The sequence below is a fragment of the Tinamus guttatus genome, unplaced genomic scaffold, assembly GCF_059628265.1.
Source record: "Tinamus guttatus ecotype Peru unplaced genomic scaffold, ASM5962826v1 Tinamus_guttatus_pri_ptg000510l, whole genome shotgun sequence".
NCBI classification, from domain to species: domain Eukaryota; kingdom Metazoa; phylum Chordata; class Aves; order Tinamiformes; family Tinamidae; genus Tinamus; species Tinamus guttatus.
In genome coordinates, this window is record NW_028289044.1 from 3,427,715 (window position 1) to 3,450,372 (window position 22,658).

The 22,658-nt window shown below is 44.8% G+C and overlaps 1 protein-coding gene across 1 annotated transcript in view; it reads right to left on the reverse strand.

The window, feature by feature from the left end:
• The window catches only part of LOC104581239 (neural-cadherin), a 34,467-nt gene that overhangs the window by 3,661 nt on the left and 8,148 nt on the right, over positions 1 to 22,658 (reverse strand). Inside the window, exons 10-28 of the mRNA XM_088533583.1 lie at positions 19,960 to 20,132; positions 19,670 to 19,837; positions 18,463 to 18,712; positions 17,109 to 17,236; positions 15,877 to 16,063; positions 15,566 to 15,709; positions 14,241 to 14,524; positions 11,732 to 13,349; positions 9,628 to 9,721; positions 9,023 to 9,207; positions 8,189 to 8,421; positions 6,874 to 7,151; positions 5,219 to 5,433; positions 4,806 to 4,933; positions 3,937 to 4,064; positions 3,669 to 3,801; positions 3,408 to 3,588; positions 1,643 to 1,809; positions 692 to 956 (exon numbers count right to left, since the gene is read on the reverse strand). Of these exons, the coding sequence (XP_088389709.1) occupies positions 692 to 956; positions 1,643 to 1,809; positions 3,408 to 3,588; positions 3,669 to 3,801; positions 3,937 to 4,064; positions 4,806 to 4,933; positions 5,219 to 5,433; positions 6,874 to 7,151; positions 8,189 to 8,421; positions 9,023 to 9,207; positions 9,628 to 9,721; positions 11,732 to 13,349; positions 14,241 to 14,524; positions 15,566 to 15,709; positions 15,877 to 16,063; positions 17,109 to 17,236; positions 18,463 to 18,712; positions 19,670 to 19,837; positions 19,960 to 20,132 (4,959 nt within the window). The remainder of the gene's footprint in view (positions 1 to 691; positions 957 to 1,642; positions 1,810 to 3,407; positions 3,589 to 3,668; positions 3,802 to 3,936; positions 4,065 to 4,805; positions 4,934 to 5,218; positions 5,434 to 6,873; positions 7,152 to 8,188; positions 8,422 to 9,022; positions 9,208 to 9,627; positions 9,722 to 11,731; positions 13,350 to 14,240; positions 14,525 to 15,565; positions 15,710 to 15,876; positions 16,064 to 17,108; positions 17,237 to 18,462; positions 18,713 to 19,669; positions 19,838 to 19,959; positions 20,133 to 22,658) is intronic.

A 22,658-nucleotide genomic window follows, 5' to 3' on the forward strand; every position in this document is an offset into this window, starting at 1 on the left:
ACACCCCCTGCACGTCTTGCCCCAACACGTAACCAGCAGGAGCCCTTGAAAATGCTGCATGGGCTGAACAGCTTCAAAAGCACCTTATACTACTTATCTGTTTTATTTTAGAAAAACTACAGAGCACCTGGTGTCCTGATTTCTTGACAGATCTGCTCCTCTAGGACAGATCTGCTCCTCTAGGACAGCTTGTTTGTGCCAGTGCAATGATTTAGCAGAACTGGGCTAAGCACTAGAATACCTTCATTAAATTAAGCTAGCTTTAAAAATACAATCATAAAAGTTGGACTAAATGAGAAGGAACATAATGGAAAAGCTGCCTTCTGTTGAGCTATAAAGTCCCAACACCTGCGCTGGACAAAATGGAGGGAGAATATGCCTTCATATCTTTACCCTCCTACTAAAAAATGTTGGGTCTGCTCCTTAAGCCTTTCCCAGTCAAAAAGAGAGTGAAAATCCCAGCATGACCTGGGATCATTAATTAAAACTTGAAGTGCTATTTTTTTACACAAAATCTCGCATCTTTACTAGGACTAAACATAATGTCAAACAGAGTAGAGCATTAGCTCTTAATTCCCCAGTAGAGGAGATGGGATTCGGTCTCCATTGGAATTCCTGCTTGCATTTTAGACTCTCCAATACCCCTGAAGATTCCACTCATACATTTTAATCCCCTCATCATATCTCTTACCTTGGAAGTCACTCTCCGAAAGGTTGGGAAGGCGGTTTCCTAGCACAATGCTTGTCCAATCCATTTCAAACCACCTGTTTGTACCCAAGACAGAGGTCACTTCTTGATCACCTCCACCATCATTAACACGCAGGGTAAATTCGTTGTTGTAGCGCTCCATGGTCAGCAGGACCCACTGGCCATTGTTTATACGCAAGGTGCTCATCCTCAGGGAGTAATTTTTGTCCTCCAAGCTGAAGTTTACACTGAAGGAACCCCCAACCACCTAAAAGAAGATGATAGAGGCCTTTACTTGCAATAGAAATGAAAATCTGAATGTAGGGATAGTGGACAGACTCAAGAAATGGAATAGAAATGGCACTCTTGTTTTTAAACATGCCATAAGATTCTTTACTGCAAGATAAAAGTTAGAAGAACAAACTACAGGTCTAGGAATTACTTGCTTTCTTCCCTACAGGCTTCTCTCTAAGAAAAATGAGTTTTATCATCAGTTTCCTCCCTTTCTCATCTCTAGGTCTTCTTAGCTGACCCTCCAGTTATAGTTGGAATAATTAGTCTCTACTTGGCTAATATAATGCACAACAGAAACAAAAATGTAGGCAGAAATTTTACAGCCAGAGACTGAAGCAGAGAAAATGCAAGCTAGACCAAACACTCTTCCACATGTATCCCATGCACTCACCTGCACTTTTGGGAACTAGCACTCATGCTACAAAAAGCTATTACTATATTGTCTTGCATCCAAGAAACACTGTTCTGGCTGTGCTTTTTATTTCTGAGAAGGGCAGCACAAACGAGAGCAGTTGTTCTCATGTGGAAAATGTTTGGTCTCTATTACATTGAGGAATGGCTGTCTTTAATCAGAAAAAAAAAAAAGTATCTTTTTCTCTTCTGTCCTACTGTTGTGGCAGATTACGAGCGCTTAAGCAGAACAGCTTTTGGATGGATCACCTCCAGCCGGATGTGTCCACGGCCACGCGCAGCGGCCAGGCTGAGCAGGGTGCCGTGGGCGATGCGGGTGCGCACCATGAGCTGGATGTGGGTGCTGCGGGTGCTCAGGCTGCTTCTTGGCTCGTAGTGGATCCAGCTATCCCTTCCAAAGGCCCATTCTGGAAGTGCTAAACACAACAAACGAACAGGAAATCTCAGGAAATCTCCACAGTTTAAGATTTACTGATTCTGAATGGCAGAAATCTGGCTATTAAGGAACTCCAGCATAGCGAAATGTCATGGGAAGCAACCACTGCCTCTGAAAGGAAATTCCACCCAAGGGAATTAAGAGAAAAAATAAAAAAAAATATAAACAAAATACAGAATTTGGGCATACATAAAGATTTGGAAATGTCTCCAATATTCTGCCTGTCACAGGCGGCACATTCACCCAAATACTCCTATACTACCCAATAACCTTATTTATTTAAAATCTGAAATATATCTTCCAGTAAAGTATTTGGCTTTGATCTGAAGATAAAAAGATTTAGAATCTAGTGTTTCCTTCAGTTGGTCTGTGGTTAATAGCCTTTACTCTAGAAAATGTGCACCTTTAATGCCACTTTCCTTCTCCAGAAGATCTTCAAACCCCGCTTGGATGCCACCCTGTGCCACGTGCTCTAGGTGTCCCTGCTGGAGCAGGGGGGTTGGAATAGGCAATCTCTAGAGGTCCCTTCCCACCTCAACCATTCTGTGATTCTGTGAAAACTGAGAGGGGTAATTCTCTTCAAACACTGCACAAAGCTCCAGATTTATTGGGCACAAGTGTTCATTACAGACTGTTATCACCAGCCCCATCATTTGTACCTTGCATGTAGATGGAGAACAGGACAGGTGAAGCTCCAATAATACTGCAATTCACATCTGACTTCCCATGTATTTCACAGCAGTGGCTGTGAGTCTGCATGGAGAGCTGCTGAACATACTGCATTAGGAAGCCAACTTCAAGCACATGCCCCTGTGCCCTGAACATGGCCCTGGGCTGCTGGGAGCACTTCAAACATCAACAAATGTATTTATTAAATTTCTGGATTGCTAAAATTTTGCACTTTTTAACAATGCCTCTGAGGTTTTTCATTATCCCCTCTTGCAAGTTTTTGTTCTCTGATGCATGTTTCCTGCTGATTTTTGTGTACAGGATAACACATTTGCTGGAACTAGTCTGATATGTCCTTACATAAACCTATTACTGTGGTCTAAAGGCGTTTCACAAGCTTAAGGTCACCGCAGGGACAGAGGGAAATGCAATTATCCTCCTTTCATAGATGGAAAACTGTCCCTGGGGGAATTAAGGGATGTATCCTCAGGTTTCACAGGGAGAACTAACCAGGATCTGCCCTGTCCCAAGCTGGCATCTAGTCACTCTTACCAGCACCACAAGGATGACAAATAGTACCATGTCCATTAAATTTCATTTTATGATCTGTGCAGCCAGAGGAAGAATACTAATGCAAAATGCTTCATCTTTCATTATTGAGAAATGAGGTGATGTAAGAACAATACAAAACAACCCATCTGACCACTTGCTTCCTCCTCAAAGCAAAGCAATCCAAATTCAGCAAGAGCCAGAAGGATCCTTACATTGCTGCAGGTCTAAATCCCACTCAGAGTGCAATATGGCACTGCTAAGCCACTCAGTTCCACATCCTGCAAACTTGCAGCAGTCTGTTTTGATGCCTGTTCCCGCAGATTCCCACCACTGATTCTCTCCCCTAACTTATGGTACCTTTGTCACATGCAGGTCCAGCATATCCTGGGGAACAGTCACAGTGAAAGAAATCCCAGCCAGCAACACACTTGCCATGGGCACCACAGGAGGCCAGCCTGGCTCCCCGGCACATTTCATCCGTCAGGACGCACCCAGGAGCACTGTTTAGGGACTCTGCAGGGTGCTCCAGGTCATAGACCTGGAAGAGGCAATAGAAACACCACGTCAGGTGGCCGCTGCTGGCCCCAGCAAGCCCAGGAGCGCTCCGGGCAGCCCTACCTTGCTGTCCACAATGACATTGCGGATGCAGCCAACAAAGCCTCGGAAGTGCTTCTGGGAACTGGAGAAGGGAAAAGTCTTCTTAACTCCACCCAACTGCAGGGGCTGCTGACCACTGAAGAGACCACCCATGCTGATGGGAAGCCAGTGAAAGCAAGAATTAGTGACATGTAAATACAAAACTTGGCTGATTTTATTTTCCCTCATCTCCCCTTCCCTTTTTTCTTCAGTGCTTATGTTTCCAGGTCATGTTGTTCATGATTTTTACCTCTGAATTCCCACAGTCTCTTTAGAGGCTTCACAGGCGGCCAGATCCATTTGGGAGATCTTCTTAGTGATTCTGCTACTGTCTCTAACTGAGACATTTATGCAGTGGTCAAGAATCAGCTTCACTTTCTGGAGAAAGGCATTACTGAATTGCATCAGGAGACAGCAATACATTTAATTACATATTTTATTTCAGGAAGCAGAAGGGAGGATAGTAACTAGAAATTAAAACGTAGGGAAGTTAATTAAAATAATAAAACACTACCAGGCTACTAATCAGGTTACTGCACATAACATATAACTAAGGGACCTACCAGAGAAGGTCAAGTCACTGAGACATTAAAAAGAAGACAAGATTTCATTAGAGGTTTCTGCCGGTTCCCCATCCCAGATCCTGACATACCCTCAACCTGTCCCATGGGGCAGAGGAAAGAGCAAACCAGCAGATGCCTTCACCAGCACTGGATCAGCAGGAAAGCAAGAAGTTCCTCTTACACAAAAGTACATCTGTCTAAACTCATTCGCTGGGCCAGAGCTTCCTGCTCACAGAAATAAAGGACGTTTCACTCCATCAGTCCAGAAACAAATTTGTGTTTGCCTTTCTGGGCTATCACAAGTCTGTGGTCTGATTACTAGACAAACTTATTACACCAAAAAAGCAGGGCTCACTTCAGAGCTGGATGTGACTGTTCAAGGCCTTGTCGTGATGCGCTACCTCGAGATTAAGAGGAAGCCTGAGCAGACAAACTTTAATTCACACTGCTGCAGTGACGAGCGATTGGAGAGCTCTAAGGAAGCTAGAAAGGATTCTGAAGGGATAACTAGATCCATGACCAGTGCTCCCACAGGATTGTCCCTGTTTACACTTGCCTTTCCGTCGTGTATGATTTTTATATTGTGCCAGCGGTGATCTGCAACGTTAACGTTTCGTGACAGCTGCAGGAGAAGGTCCCCAGAGCTGTGCTTCACAGTGAGCGACGGGACACCCCCCGAGAGCTCTGCAAGGAAAGACTGCTTGGATAAGCATTTCCCCACAGCAACCCAGGCAAACTCCATGTCCCAGATTCCAGTCTGAGGTGGTCTTTAGACAGGGGAAGGAACTTAATTTAAAAAATGCAGCTTCTAGTAAGTGACGAGAAACAGCCTGGGAATCCTGGCAAATTATTCAACATTCTCCTTGTTTTTTTGAGAATAACTTTCCAAACTATTTAAAAACCCTATTAACTGTAAGCAGAATTCCAAGTCACACAAACACAAAGAAAAATATTTCTTAAGTTTTTAACCTAATGCAATGAAATTTTCCTTTTCTCCAGGCTGTCCGCGTGCCACTGGTCCCTGGTACAGCAGAAGGCCATCAGACACATCAGTGATGAACTCTAAGGAGATACGGCTCTCAAAGCAAGGCTTAAGAGGAGGGAACCAGGCATAACCATGGCCTGTGAAGCTGTGTTTTGTCTGCTGGCAGTCTGGTCCATGGAAATTTGCAGGACATTTGCACCTGAAAAAATAATAATAATAATAATAATTTTCACTTTCCAAGCAGAACTCATGAGGACCTTTCCTGCAGCAGAACTCCCCACTCTAGCCACAGCAGCCCAGGTGGCTCAGGCACTAATATGAGTTAAATAAGCACTAGTAAAGCACCTCAGTCACAAAATGTTCTAATGATTTCTTTGTACACAAACACCAAATCACACTATGTCTGTGCATGAATAATTTCATGAATAAATAATCAAGCCTTCGGAGTACAGAAAGCACCTGGAAACTTCTGTTCTCTTTAGTAGAATTAAAAAACAACATTTCATTAGGCCTAATTACCAGCTTGATTAAAAAGACTTCATAATCTTGACAGCGAAACCATGGAAGGGTGCAAGAAGGCAAAAGAAACCAGTAAATGTTGGCTTTGCCCATCCAGAAGAAGTAAGAGGAGGGATGAGAGGCACTTACTGGCTCATTTCCTTTATACTAGGAAGAATTGATGTCCAGGGTGCAGTCTTTATTTGTTAACATTAGTGACTCAAAAATGAACAAAGAGTGAGCACAGCAGGACAACAACAAGCACTGTAAGAGGGAAACCAAAGGAGCAACAGAAATGACAAAGGAAATAGAAAGGGAGAACAGCTGGGCACCTATTCCTTTTTTTATTTCCCATAGTTTGCCAGCATCTAATGAGAGCAGACTAAGAAGAGCTAGTCAGGGAAAAAAAAAGATTATTCATGAAAAGATGGAAAATAGAGCAAAAGACTTAAAACTGAGGAAATGATGGGTGACAGAACACACTGCCAAGCATTTCCAGGGCAGCAAAACTTCCCTGGTTGGTCACATCCAAACAGCAATTGGGACTCATTTAGACTTTTACCACATCAAGGACTTCTGCAGCTTCAGTCTGAGTCCTAACACCCCCAATAAGAGCTGCTAGACAGTTATTTCTGCTTTCCTATGTAGGGATATTTCTTTGAAGCAAATGTGCTTAGGTTTTGCTTTCCAAAATGGTGCCAGGTTCATGCATAGCTACTACAATCCCATCTTGGTTTAACCTTCATGCTATTTTTGCTTGTGATGTGCCCTTTTCTGAGGAAAAAAAAAAGGGGGCAAGGAACATGGGGAAGAAGTAAGTGACACAGTTAAGATGTGGAATCTCCTTCTCTGGAGATCTTCAAAACCCACTTGGACGCAGTCCTGTGCCACGTGCTCTAGGTGACCTTGCGTGTGCCGGGGGCTTGGACTAGATGACCTCTAGAGGTCCCTTCCAACCTTAACGATTCCATGTTGAGTAACATCTGCGTAGGCTGCAGGAACACAAGCAGGGGAAGCAGCGCAGCCCTCCAGGACGCTGCGAGCCCAACACCCCCGGGTCTCCACAGAGAGGCCAGCTCCTCCACAGAGCTCCCATCCTCACAGACGCGCCTCGCCCGAACGCCACACAAGCGTCACCAACCTGTAGCCCAAATCGCCGTCCACACACGTGCCCCCGTTGAGGCACGGGTTTGCCCGGTGCGCGGAGCAGGAGGGACGAGGGCCCTCCCGCGCGGCGCAGCCGCACAGGGCGCTGCTCATGACCGTCACCGACACCAGCGAAGCGCTCCCCGCCGAGGCCACCGAGGGCACGTGGCTCTGCTCGGACTTGCTCATGCAGCCCGTGCTGTGAGAGCAGTTCGCAGTCGCACACGCATCGATGCCAACTTGGGTGATATTTATATCCAAGATGCTTTCCAGCTGTGGAGAACAATTATTTGTATTCATCTGATTTTCTTCATAGGGAGGAAACACACAAATTACCAGTGGCAGCCATGGTCTTAATTTATTCTCAAAACTGGTTGCTGCACCACTTGTTTCCAACATCTACCTCGCTCTGACCAGCCACAGGCAGTTCAGCCTGGTATCTGCTATGCCAAAAGCCCTAGTCTAAGTCAATTATAGTGTGAGTGAATGTTTCAAGGACAAAAATCCAGGGAAATTAATCATAAGTAGAGTGAATAAATCGCAATTACTTTTAGCTTCGGGAGATTATCTACGTCGTATCTGGAGTCTGTTTTTAATTTGGACTTTTGTCTTAAAAAGATTTGGAAAGAAAGGCAGGTGTTGTGCATTGCAGAAATACCTTTACTGGCAAGTCGGTTATTAATGCAGGACTGATTGCAAACATTACTGTATTCCAATCTATGTGTACCCACGCACACGTGTCAAATACAGCAAGGAGTGAATTTAGCTATTAGCAGCTTTTTTTTTTTTTTTGCACAAGGGGCAGGAATTTTACTTTAATTTTACATTTCCAAGCTGTTTTGCTATTGTGGAATGGTTATTTTACTACTTTGCCTTCTTAAATCGTAAAGCTGGACTTTTGACTGAACCCAGATTTATGAGTTTCGCTTCTGTGTAGAAGAATATAAATCAAAACCTTAAGACATGTAGAAACAAAGAGCCAAACACATCTTTTAAACTGTTTTTACAGTCAACAGAAAAAAAATATGTTCACGTTTCTGAAAGTTAACTCAGTGTGTTAGTGTGACTCAATATGCATTTACAGGCTGTTTTTTAAAACATTCATATTTGAAATTTTAATCAAAGTGCTAAAGAACTGTTTGATTATACTGAATAGAGTGGTCCATTTTTCTTACACACAACCCGTTCAATCAGTCACTCTAAACACGCACATTCACTTGGCAACGTACCTTGTTTGAAAGGACACAATAGCTAGATGATGTGATTTAATAACTAGATGATGTGATTTCATACAAATTAAACACACTTACCCGTGCTCTGGATACCGCGACGTTGCCATTCAGTTTTTCTGCCTTGTAATAGGGTGGACCATAAACTGCAAACCAAACATCAATCCCTCGAGTCTGACTTGGGCTTTTTAATACACTGAAAATGTGAACATTTTCCAGTTGGGCTGATACAATTTCTGCAATGAGCTTCTTCATCTGGTGGTATTTACTGTCTTTTTCAGGGAACTGGGATATGAACTCCTCTGGAGTGATATCTGCAATAGAATTTTAAATCCTGACAAACACATACATTGGAGGCTACAACTGTTAAAGCAATAAAAGAGAGGGGCACCACAGAACACACTACTAACATTGCAGAAAAAGTACTCAATAGCAAATCCACCAGTGTATTCGTTTTTAGACTCTGAAATGTTCCTTGCTGGATTCTGCCACAAGATTTGTGTTTTGAAGCTTTCTGACAATTCTTTTAAATCAGAACCACGTTTAAGAAGATTTTAGTCGTCCACAAAGATTGAAGTAATTTCAGGCCAGTTGTTCAAAGAAATTTCTTTTTTTTTTTTTTTTTTTCTCTCCTTCATATGAACTGCTGTTTAGTTGCAAGGTTGGAATAGAAATCTCACGCCTGTGACTTTTGCATCAATCCAGCATTTCCTGTCGTCTTTTTTCTTCCCTGGATGTGCATCCCTATAAAGCATCGGAAGACTATCCAAACAAAGATACATTTTCAAGCCATCATGTAGAAAGCTATTAACTCTTATCTAAGTTTAGCAGCACTAGACTTCTCAGTAACATAGCAATAATGTTAAAGAGGCAGGTTTCAGCATTACAATTCTAAATGTACTTCACATTGCTTACCTTTTATTTGTATAGATCCAGCATTATAAAGGGCATCACCTTTGATTTCCTTCACTGTAACCTTTACAGTTGAGACCACATCTGGCCAGACACCATCAATGACTCTAACTCTCATATTGTAAACTCCTGGGGGGGTTCCTTCTTTAATAGTCAGCAATCCTGAGTTATCATTAAGGATAAAGTGCCTGTAAGAGGAGTTAAGGCAAGGAAAAAGCTGTGAAAAGTTACAGCTGAGATGCAGTAATTATCCTTCATGTTTTTCTGACCCACTTTTTTTTTGTGTGTGTGAAAATTATCAGAGACAGCTGATATGTTCCCTCACAAAGGGACTGTAAACAGGGCATTTGCAGTGGTGCTGCAGCAGAAAAGGCTCATTAGAAACCACTGGCCCACTGAGCAACAGGGAATGGATGAGCTTGGCATGCAGCATTTATTGTGCTACCATAGCCAGGAGGGCTTTCGGAGAGCTACAAACAAACTTGTAATCAACAAATGCTTTTGCACACTTGTCTTCAAAAAAGATAGTTTAAATATGGTCTACATTTTTGTGTGTGCGGGGAAGAAGGTTTTCTTTCATTTCACCCAATTTCTTTTTTTGCAAATACCTTGATGTTTTTCCTTCAAATTGGTAGATTTTGTGATCCCAATCATCATCATCAGGGGCACGAACCTGGCCCAGCACAGTCGTGGGTAGGATACCTAGAGCAACACAGGGCAGAAGTGGTGCAGTCAGAACCCTGTCGCGTTTACACACACAGGCGCATGCACACAAACAGGCTGCTCAAGTTTCACCCATTTGTCTTGAGCCTAAAAATCTCTAGAGAAACATTTGGGATGATTCTCTGGAGGAGCTGTGCAATGGTTTATAAAGACCACAGTCCGCCCTGCTTAGTGGGTGCTTGCTGTATGGATACCCAGGCTTAATTCAATAGGAGGCTGCCTGGAAAAAGCAGTCAGGAAGGAAAAACGAAGCCATCGCCATGAAGGAAAGACACAGGAGTTGCTCAGCCACCATGCCAGAACTGTTAATTTTCACTACTTTGGCTGCAGCGTCCCACTGTAGGACAGTTTAGATAGGGATAGGCAAAAGACTGGGGTTTGAGGAGGTAAAAAATCAAAACATTGACAGGATTGCAAAGAGGAAAAGAAAATAGCAGTTTGGAGGAAACTGCATCAAGATAGAAAGGTTGTCTGATATACAGCAGGCAGGCTCAATCTGTGTAAGCGGTGAGACTTCTGGGTGAGACAAAGCAGCATGCACTCTGCTGTTCTTAAATCCTCTCAGAAAAGCTCACAAACAAGCTCATTTTGTTTTGTTTTGTTTTACAAAGGCCATTTATAATGGAAAGATTTGCAAGTGTCTAGTTTCACACACCCACTGAGTGAAAAATGGAAAAGCCACAAAGGAGAGGAAAAAAAACGTGAGGTTTTACCTTGTAAAAGCGAACAGCACAAACCCTGCCATCTGAGAGGTTGCACTCAAAAGGGCAACCTGAAGCCTGCCTTGCAACTGTACCAACGTGCATTTACGATTTTGCAGGAGACTGCAAAAACAATGCTCTGATGTTTGATGCAAGACACTAACGCAACAGGCAACACAGTTGTAGCGTTCTAATCTTGCCCTCACCTTTATATTTTAAGATTAGTTTTGAGGACTTGAACGGTCCCTTCCAAAAATTAACATTGCAGATGAGTTTAGCCTTTAAAGAGACATCTAAATTAAAAATTAGGTATAATGAAAGACCTGATAGTCCACTTTTCTGGGCTAGAGGCAGAGATTCTCATTATCTGCCATAGTTCCTCTGCAAAAAAGCAACCAGGCTTTGTTTCAGCTTTGCAATAAGCTGAACCTGACACCAAGCACCCAAATAACAGAACATTTCAGTATAACTAATTGGTCAGTAGCATCTCTACAGAAATATTTTGTTATGTGTCCATAACGGACACTCTACTTAATATGGTGTGAAACCAGAGGACACGCACCAGCCTTGGAGAGGGAATGACCTAGGCCCACATGGAGGCAAGTCCCCAGAATCATTTATACCTGCATCATTTAATCGGCTTTGGGCCCATTATGTAGGAACATCAGATTACAAGAGCAACCCAGTCTCCAAGGCAGGGAGAGGAACGTGGGCTCTGTCCCACTGCCTGAAGCTGGGATTCATAGAAAATTCTCCCATAACAACAGCTGTCAGCTGAAGGCTTATATGAATGTCTCAGGCAATTCACACATGGGCCCAGGTTAAGAACTAATTGAACTAACTGAACTAATATTGAACATGGAACTAACATTCAGTAGTATTCATTAATACTAATATTCAGTGTTCAGTAAAATTGCATTCAGTCTGGAGGAGAAAAAAGTTCTTTGAGTATTAAGATTTGTTGCTTCTCAGCAGTATTATGAACTTCATTAATATTTTGTTTTCCTGAAATGTTAATGCTATTGGAAAACTGCACCTGAAAACAAGGACCATGACTCAAGTCTGACAGAAACATGCATGGAATAGGAGGCAGCTATACTCTTCCATCAAACCTGGTTCAGCTTCTTCTGCAACCAGACAGTCCAGTGCTATGCCTCGCACCACACTACTCTGTGTGAGCTCTCGGCACACTTTGGGGGAATTCCTAGGGTGTTAGCTTAGGTGGAACAAGCCAGGGAAGCAGCTCCTTTGGCCTTGCTGTAGTACTTTGAAACAGAGGGTGATTTACCATCGTAGCTGTAAATAAGACATTCCATGTAGCCAGGAGAATGCGGGTGGTCGTTCTGGTCGCCGATGTTGACGGTCAAGGTGCTGGTGGAGCTCCTGGGGGGCACCCCGCTGTCCGTGATGAGGATGGGCAGGTAGAACACCTTGTGCATCTCCCTGTCGAAGGTTCGCAGCGCCGTGAGCAGCGCGCTCCCGTTACGGAGATCCTGCAAGTTGAAGCTGGCCACAGCACTGAAATCACCGAGCAGGCGGAAGGAGAACGGGGCTCCGTTGGCAGCCGTGTCGCGGTCCTTAGCGTACAGCAAAGTAGAGGTCTCATTCATCTGGACGACCTGGGGAGCAGCTGTGTTTTCCCAAACCACTGGGTTATAATCAGCCTCAAATTCCGGCCCGTTGTCGTTTACGTCCTGCAGAGCCACTGAAACGGTGGCGCTGCCAGTCAGAGGGGGCTGTCCCATGTCGGTGGCGGTAACGACAAGGCTGTACCGTGTCACCGTCTCGTGATCCAGCGGCCCCGCAACTACCAGCCAGCCGTCCCCAGCCACAGAGAACTGGCCGCCTGGGTCAGACCTGCTCAGCAGCTGGAAGGAAAACCTTCCATTCAGGCCAGAATCCAAGTCAACAGCAGAAACCTGAACGACTTTGGTGCCCACTGGGACATCTTCCCCCAGCGCTGCCACTTCATAGAACTGCGGGTAGAAAACAGGAGCGTGGTCATTTGAGTCCTCCACATAAACCACGCAGTGAGTGATGCTGAAGAAATCCATGTCCTCTGCTTTCACGGTCAAGTTGAAGACCCTCTCATGAGGCTTCTCAAAGTCAACCTGCTTTCGCAGCCGGATAAGCCCACAGTTGTTGACTTTATCTGTCTCTATGGAGAATTTGTGATCGTTGTCCCCATCAAGGATGCTGAATGTCACCATGGCGTTTTCTCCCTCATCTTTATCCACAGCAGACACTACTGCAACCTCAGTATTAATACTTGCATTCTCAGAGACAAAGGCTGTATAGACCCTCTGCAGGAAAACTGGAGCGTGGTCGTTTACATCAGACACCAAAATGGTAGCTGTGCCTGTCCCTGTGAGACCTCCTCCATCTCTAGCCTCAACCACTATTAGATACCTGTCTTCCTTCTCCCTGTCCAGGGACCCCAGCATGGTATAGATGGTGCCACTAACCAAGTTAATTGAGAACAAATTCAGATTTATTTCATTTTGGACATTTTGAATGATTCTGTACGTTAGGACAGCATTTGTACCAGCCTTTGCGTCATCAAGGTCCACTGCTGTCATGTCCATGACAGAGGTGTCTGCTGGGGAACCCTCAGGGACATAACCCATGAAACAACCATCTGACACACAGAGGAACAGGGGCAGGTTGTCATTCACATCCCTCACTTCTATGATGACATCTGCGAAGCCAGTCAGTCCCTCTCCACCCTCGTCGGTCGCGAGCACAAGGAAGCGCCACGTCGAGCGCTTCTCACGGTCCAGCCTTTTATTTGCAGTGATCTCGCCCGTGTTCTCATTGATGCTGAACTCGCTGCTGGCCCCCTGGCCGTGCAGGGAGTAGATAATGGCGTTTTGATCAGCCTCCTGGTCAGGGTCTGCTGCAGAAACCTAGGACAAACCACAGCCTGTAAGTCTATGCAAAACAGACTGGGAAATCACTGTTCTTTCACTGAAGCAGTTGTTTTACATGGGTTAAATAAGTAGCATGCATTTCAACAACATGTATTGCTTTGAGTCATTCAGATCAAGCTCTCTCTCAGTAAATGTTATGCATGGCCTAGAAAAACAGTAACATGTTTAGAGAGACCAGTATATTCTACTTCCCAGTATATCTGGTAAGGAGGAAATAACTGCAGTAACTACCAAGTGGAAATAACAATAGATCTGTTGAGCAAACTTTTTGGAAAAGAAGATGGGAGGAAAGAGCAAGTCAGGATTATCTCCCTCGTAGCAGATAGGAGGCCACATAAATCCCTTACCCTCCAAAACTGGTAACCATATGTCCAAGCTGACATTAGCCCTGTCCAGAACTAACTCCCTGTTCCTGATCTGCATCCAGGTCTCATCTGTGAGAGCTGGCTGGGCTAAGCGACCTCTGCCAGGGACTGCTCTCACAACAAAAGAGTAAAGATGATCGAGTTCCAGAGGCAAGGAACATTCCTGAGCAACTTTTGCTTGCTAGTATAAATGCACTGAAAGAGTCTGCAAACTTAAACATGAGGTGCTTGTGCCAATCATGAGATGTACATACGGTCTCTCAAAATCTGCTCATGCAACATCTTCCTTGCTTTGTAGAGATAAGTCGGTACACTATCCAACATTTCTGCTGTTCAGGAGAGAATGTCCACCACCCAGATGTAACCACACTCTAGTCTCTTCTTTACAGAAAACTACTATTTGAATGCAGAAGAGCCAGGGCTCATCTACCCTGATAAGATCGTCTCTGAATCCATGCACTTGAACAAGGCTGGGCTGAACCAAAAAGGCAAACTGCTTTACCTTCAGGACAAGCACCGGCAGGTCCGTGAGCTCCTCCAGGACGCTGCCCTGGTACTCGCTCTGAGTGAAGACTGGCGCTTCGTCATTCTTATTCACCACGGTGACCACAATGAGAGTCTGGTTCTCCCATTTGCCATCGGAGGCTACGAGCTGGAGCTCGTAGCGTTGCTCTTGCTCATAATCCAGAGTCTGAGCAATGAAGACAGTAGCACCCTCAGGTTCCACATCAAAAACTCCTTTCACGTTTCCCGATGTGATCTGGTACCTTAGCTTGGCATTTGCACCTGCAAGAGAAAGCAAGTGATCACTGCTTGCACAGACCCTGGATGCTCAGCACAGCTCTACAGAGTGGACACGCATGCAAAAGCAGCCCTGTCTGCCCAGCCCAGAGCAGACTGCTGCACCAGGCACCAGTAACAGATTAGGGGTTGAACTGTGGAGTCTCCTTTTCTGGAGATCTTCCAAACCCGCTTGGATGCGACCCTGTGCCACGTGCTCTAGGTGTCCCTGCTGGAGCAGGGGGTTGGACTAGATGGTCTCTAGAGGTCCCTTCCAACCCCAACCATTCTGTGATTCTCAGATATTCCTCCCTGTCAACTGAGGGCAGTGAATGTAGTACAGAGGCTGGTAATGGGAATCACATTTATTGCTCTAAGTGTAACTTAACACTCATATTGCAATTTCACTATATTGCTGTTTCACTCAGCTAGATCAAAAACCCAGCGTAGCACCAAAGGCCTTCAAATAAGTAAACTTTTACATTATTACATCCTCCATGTGTGCAATAGCTAAAATAACCTGGTTAGAGAGTACTGGATTCTGATAGCCCAGAGAGAAGATCCAAATCTCTCCTCCTCTTTATTCCTGCCTTCATGTCTGCCTATGTCATCCCACATCTTCCATTGCTTGTCAGATCCTTCCACATACTCTATGAATAACTCACCAAAAGAGTTTGGGATGTTCTGCAGCAATGACTCTGGTTCACAGGGATCCACAAGCACTGGAGGTAGCTCTACATAAGCCTGTGGTCAGGAGTGAGTTGTACTCGTGAAGTTAACAGCAAGGTTATGACTCTAGGCAATTTCCTTCTATCCTGAAGATACTGTCAAGCTATACTAACCTTATATATGACACTTGAAAGCACTTCCTTTTATTAAGAAGCTCATGTGGACAGAACTCATCTTTTCTCCTTTGCAAATGCTTGAAATGCCCATTCGTCTCCTGAAAGCAGATCTGTTTGCCCAAGGAGGGAGAAGTCCTACAGACACCACAGTGTCACACTAACACGTCTAACGCAGAGACGCGCACCGGGCAGGCCCACTCACCCTCGTCTTCATCATTTGCTGTCGCAGTCAGAACAGGGCTTCCCACATCCCAGTCTTCGTCCACGCTGACCTCGTACACTGCCTGAGGGAAGGCTGGAGCATTGTCGTTCACGTCACTGACGAAAATCCTTACATAAGCTGTGTCTGGAAAGGAGATGTGAGAAGCATGTGCAGAAGAGAAATGGCACAGGTGGCTGCAACATCTTGCTTTACTCCAGTAGTCTCATGCACATCTCAGGTACAGAAAAGTTAAGGAACCCAAGCTCTGATATCATTTATCCAATACTGTTTATAATTCTTACTAGTCCTACCCATGTTGGGTTGCCCATGAACACCAGGTCTAGCTGATTCTGAAGAGTCCTGAGACTGAACTTCAATCAAGTAAGAGGCTCTTTTCTCTCTGTCAAAAGACGCGTGGGTAGAAATAATTCCTGTTTCAGGCTCCATGGTGAAGAACTGGTAATCCCCATTTGCATCTTTCAGTATGAAGTAGTGAACCTAAAAGAAAAAAGTTAAGGGAGATTTCATTTTCCATTTTCACTTGTATAGCCAAGGGTTGTGTCCACCTCACACATCTCAACAGTCACTTCCCAAGACTCTGCAAGGTAGCAATGCTTTGAGTACATTTACTTAGAAGTCTGTCCACTTGGAAGAAAAAAAAAAAAAAAATCAGAACTCCCAAAGAGAAAACCAGCTGTACCAATCAGACCAAAGCCCGTCCAGGCCAGTGTCTCATCTCCAGCTGTGACAGTTAAACAAAATCACGAATAAAACAAAAACAAAGAAATGACATGCAGCAACACCCTTCCCCAATGCCACCTGCTTAGCTTCTAGCAGTGCATTACACTCCTGATTTCAAAACTATTTGGGCTGAAAGTCTGGGTCCCATTCCATTTTTTTTCAAAAATAACCATAAATAAATGAAGGTCTTCATTGATGAAAGCTGACCAAATTTTCCACTTTAACAAGATTTTGGCTTCTTCTGTTTAAAAACAAACATTTCTACCCCTATCTACATGTCAAGCAGAAAGCATGGCCATGTACAGTTCCACTACATAGGTGATAAGTTCAGAAACTGCAAAACAATAATTACAAAACAACAAATATTTTACTAGCCAGAGTTCTCTCACAGAAGAGTTTACAGGATTTTTCAAAAAGACCCAGGAAAATCTGCAAAAATGAGCAGCTCCCTTCTTAACACTACTTCTTCCTTGAGTTGAGTTACTATGACAAAGACAGTCAAACATTAAATAATGAGCCAAAGAGGTGAGAGTTTGGTGACACATTCTGTAGCCTCCTCCAGTTCTCGTGTCATGGGAGCAACCTGGAGATTCAGACATCAGTACTTTGTGCAACCTGGGTCAGGATGAGTTGCTACCACACAAGATTGTGAACAGAACCTTCTCCACTTACATCTCATACTATGCACTTCAGACCCAGGCATATGTTAGACATATCCTATCACCTGCTCTGGGGGCACTCTCAGGGACTGCAACATAAACCTTGTCTGCTGGGAGGAAAAGAACTGGACATAATGTCAAACCTCTCCATGTAGGCCAGAATCCAAGTCTGTAGCTACGACCTGCACCACGGGTGTGCCAACAGCAGCTCCTTCCGGCACAGACACCTCATAGTTGGAAGAGACGAAAAATGGAACGTTATCATTCACATCTGCAAAACGAGATGATTGGGACCACAGTAAAAATGTATGAACATTTTTTTAAACTGCATTTAATTTACTGTATTTTGTTCACTATCAAAATTTTGCCTGGAGAAAGAACTCATTGTTCTTTGTAAGAAGCAGTCTTGCTTTCAATCTTCCCATTTTCATGGCATCTGGTAGAAGGCATTTTATAGACAGTGAGCCACTTCTGGGAGACAGAAGGCTAATTTCAGATAAGATACCAGCTAACAATTTGACCAATAGTCTTATAATAAGCCCATGAACATCAGGACCAGCAGGCCCTTCACTCAGTCTGTAAAGAGCTGGTTATCTGCTGAAGCCTACAGCTGCACCACACACTGTAGCTCATTTCAGTGAGTTGTTACCGGGAGATTAACATACAATGGAAAACAAATTGGAAAGTCTGAAGTTGATGAAAAATGTGTGTCCTGGTCTTGACAGGAGCTCTCCAGGGCATTACAGTTAGAGCTGTGTTAGACTGTAGGACCCAGTGATTACTCAGGATTCTGCTGCACAGCAGCCTCCCCTGGTCTCACTGCCGGCGGGTGTCTGAAGGGTTGATCCTGATCCTCCCACCCTTCCCATCCTGCTCTCAGCAACAGGATTGTCCTCCAACCAGGCAGATGAAGTGATTGTATTACCATATGGTGAGACTGCTCCTTTTCTTGCTCTGACAGAAAGCTATCTTTCTGGGGAGAAATTCACCTTCACAATTTCCTTTCCACAGTTTCAAATTAAATGTTAAACCTCAATGCTAACTAGAAAGGGGGGAGAGAGGGGGAGAAAGGGGAGAGCGGGGGAGAGAGAAGTTGGGTTTTGTGTTTAATATAATCTGTCTGCACTCTTTGTCTTTCTACAGCACAGAAACTTCCCAGTAATACAAGCATCCTTTTAACAATGTGAGATTTACTAGATTTCTCTTTCTATTAAAATTCAGCAGGTACATTTATAAAGGTAAGTGCTACTGTGCTGTGTAAACATTCACACAGCATGTTTTTGCGTTAGCATATTGCCACAATTTATAGTTCCACTTGGAAATTGTGTCCAAACAGATGTTTCTATGACAGCACACTTCTGTTCATAGGATTAAAACTGTCCAAAGCCATTGTAGGCAGCTAGGAATTTCATGTATGCTAAATCATTTCATGGTTTCAAACTAAAAACATCAAAAATATTGTGCTGAATGAGCTGTTGTAACAAGAGTGGTACTCACCTGTTATATTGATGCAGACAGTAGCAAAGGAAGCTAAAGGAGTCAGGGCTACATTTTGTGCCCGGACTCTCAGAGTGAACGATTTAGTTGTCTCAAAGTCAAGTGGTTCAGAGACTAGAAGAGACGCAGACCCGTCAGCTCGGTTCGGCTTCAGATAGAAACGGACGGGCATGTTAGTCTCTGGAACTTGACCCTCCTCCAGGTTATATGTAACCCTGGGGTCGCCAAGGGGAGAGGTGGCTTTGATAGTCTGGGGAAAGGAAAAAGCCATGATATGAACAAGCTTTGAAGGGTTGCAAGTGTTAATGCAATGTTCAATTTGATGGCGAGAACTGTGCAGGCATGAGAAGGATAACAGACAAAAGAGAAACCATCTACTTTCATCCTGCAGAGCTGAGTTTAATTTGACGTTGCTTAGGCTTGCTGTAGCTTTTTAATCAACAGCCAATGAGCATGCCTGTAAATGTGCTGGACAGTAACTGCATCAGTGGCTAAAGAAGACACTCCTTTCTCTGCCTTCCACAGCAAAAGTGGACCAAAATGACACTGCCTCTCCACAGAGTTGTACATTTGCTCATGCAAGACACAAACAAAACTGAACGGTTTGAAGCTCTTGGATATCACACGCAGGAGGAGGAAGGCAATTTACAGAAGAGACCATTCCTAAAGAGTATGTCTGTACAGATTCCGTTTTGGGATAGAAAAGCTCCCAACACAAATTAATGCTAAAGTGGAGCAGACAAACTGCAACAGTGCTTAAGGGCACATGAGAAGAGCTGTAGGAAAGATTCAGGCAGACAGCACAGTTCAAGCAGTTCTTTTATCTTATTCAGGCAGGTTCTTCTATCCCAAAGCAGGATGCAGGAGCAGACAGCTATCCCTTGGTGCAAACACCCAGGATTTTTTACAGAGCCGGGATCTCATTTTTTATTGAAACCTGCTGCTCGTGGGAGCACACCCTGCACACTGCTCATTTTAGCGATCACTGGGAGAAATGCTGCCAGCTAAAATGCTGGTGTATTCTGCAACAGATATTGCTGGCAAACCAGGAGCACCCAGCTAGGGAGGCTGGCGGGGCAGCAGCACAACGCAATCGGTTTGCAGAAGGGGCGCCCCTATATCCTAATGCGAATACAGACAGAATGCAAGAGAGGAAGAAGATGAAGTGGAAAGGAGAGGGAAGGAAGGAATCGTGCTTTTAACATACCACTACTGCAGTGTCATGAACAGTGTTCTCAGGGATTGTCACCCAGTAGAGGCTCTGCTCCCAGCGAGGTGGCTGACTGAGGGCATTCGTGACAGCCACGGTCAGCTCCACCGTGCTACTTCTGTTCCCTCCATCTGTTGCTACGATGTAGCAGCTAACGCGCGTCGCCTACGAAATGAAGATCAAGGCAGTTTCAAACCATTTTGTAAAATCAAGGGATTGCAAGGAACACGCTGCAAAGGATTTGAGAGGCTGAAGGCTGCTCTGTTCCAAGCACACTGCCATGTTACCTGGGAGATGGGACGGTTTAAGGACACCCAGCCCGTGCTGGGGTTGATCTGGAAGTATTCCAGTGGGTGCTCCAGCATTGAGTATGTGATGGCAGCATTCACACCGTGGTCGTCATCATGAGCCACAACACGCAGAAAACTTGTCCCCACTGGAGTGTCCTCGCGGAGAAAATCTTTGGAAGATAAATGTATTGTCAGCAGAGTATTGCTCCCACTTACCATGCTGTGTGTTACAGAAACACTCCTGCATATAAAAATCAAGAGACAAGAAAGGGATCTTCACAGGTCAGTGATAAGCTCACAGCATTGGCCTTTTCTTTAGACATCTCTCACAAAGGGTTTCACTGATCATTTGGAAGAGTTTAAACACCTGGGCTGGTCTGAGCCACTTCTTCACTGCACCAAACTACTGTTTCAGAGCAGTTGGTTTCACAGATACAAAAAAAAAAAAAAAAAACAAACAAACAAACAAAAAAACGATTTTACCACTGTTTTTTCCAATCAGAGTAACACTTTAGAGTTCCCCTTCACATGGGATTAAATGTTTCTGTAATGAGGTAGGTTACAAAGTATTGTCACTAAGAGAATACCCACATTTTTCTTTTAGCTTTCCCTTCCCCTACACGCTGGGTTTTTAAGAAAGCTGTTAGTGAGGTAGATTTTTGTGTTGGTGACAGTTTCTGCTATACAGCCTTGCTGGGATGACTGTGCCTGTGTGGCAGAGCTCTAACCCACATAGCAATGTGTGCCTCCCACCATTCCCATCCTCTCTTAGGCGCAGGAACGACTGCTACCTCAGAGAGCATAACTTTTCCAAAAGACATCATGCTGAAGAGGAGATTGCTCAGCAATTGCCTCTCTCTTTTTTCCAGGCAGTCCACACACATGGGCTGCAAGTCCCCACGTCCCCGAGCAGGACGTTAGTGGTGGCTGTTCCTCTTGGCTCCGGCTCCCGGCACTCACTGCTCCTCCCCGCGGCAGCGCGGGCAAAGCCCACACGCGCCCACGCCCCGGTGCTCCCGGCCACGCTCCAGGCCACGGGGCTCAACTGCTGCCAACAGCAGCGGGGCACCAAGCGGAATCACTGACAAAGGGAATTAATCTGGAATCCAGTGGAGCGGCAGGACCAGCAGCACCGCTGGGAGGCAGCAGGGAACCACAAAGCTTGAAGATTCAGCTCCTAGTAAAGATCGCCCCGACAGAGCAGCCACAGCCAAACAGGGCTTGGGACAAGCTGCTTCCAGCCAAGGCATAATGAGCATTTTTTACGTGCCCCTTTCCCAAGGTCTCCCTGCTCCCAGCAATCTGTGGCTTACGGACTTCCTGAGATAGAGACTGCGTCTCTGTGGCACTAGTCCTAGATGGATTGAACCCTTTTTGAACCCAGTTTTATAGTTAACATCTCCTGGTAACAAGCTGCCCAGTTGAAGTACTTATTGTAAAGAAGAGTCGTTCGTTTTGTCTGCCTAAAGCTCACTTCTTGGCAGGGGCATTACAAAATCATGAGAAATAATGCAGAGTCATTTCGCAGTCCCCTCCTCGGCGCTAGGCACTGCTGTACACACAAAGCTATCACACCCTGTCGCCCGTCTCTTCTCTACACCAAAATCTTCACCTTGCTCCAGGCTGAGTTTGCTCCTGCTCTTCCACTCATCCTCAGCCATGCAGCCCCACTTCCTTCTCCAAGCAGCCCCTGGTGTTTTCCTGATCCTCCTTTGATGTCGTTCCATGTTCCGAGAGAAAACTTGGTCAATTTAGACCGAAACGGTCCTCACAGTAGAAAGTCTGTATCTCTTATGCTCAGCCAACTTCTTCCTCAGAAACCACTTCTCACCCTTCATTTCCCTTCTATGCCTCTATTTTATTATATCCTTTTGAGATGAAAAAAACAGAACTGAACACAGCATTTACACAGTGATATAGTCATATTTTCTGATCTGCTCTTCCTCCTCTTTAGTATCTCCAGTCTCTGGCACAGGGGCAATGAAATCTCGAACCACCCCAACCGCTTCCTGCTCAGTGAGCAGGATCTGGGGCTTGACCAGCTTCCCTCCACCCCCAGGCACTTAAATGGCCTATAATTAGTGTCCCTGATATGTCAGTACAGCCAAAGTTGCTCTCAGAAGAGAGACGCTGACACTGAAATAAAAAAATGACAGTGGAATTTATTGTTAGGAAGTACCATAAAATACCCTTTGCCCTGTATTTACATGTATGCTGCTATAGTCAAATCCTGTTAGATGGCATCGTAAGGAACACTCACAATGACCTGGGCCACGCTGTCCCACCTGACGCGGCTCTGCTCGCAGAACACGCGCAGTTACTACACCCTGCATTATCCTACACATATTACTGTACGTACACGGTGTCTACGTAGCACACAATTACTGCACCATCCTGCTGCGTATGGCCAAGCATTCATTAAGTGACTGCCTCCCAGGCAGGACGCTTAACCCAGGGATTTCCCCAGCATCCTAGTGCAGAGGAATAAAGATCTAGGAATTTCCAGGAAGAACAGGAACCGAGGACTGATGGCATCTGATCTTGTTAGGGAAGAAGCTATTTTCAATTCTGTAACAAGCAAACATTGATTATTATCTACAGGTGCTTGAAAAGTACTATCTATAAAGTGCCCTCAGCTGCAGTTCTTCCATCCCAAAGGACTGCCTTTGTTACAAGATCTTTGCTAGTTTTCCATG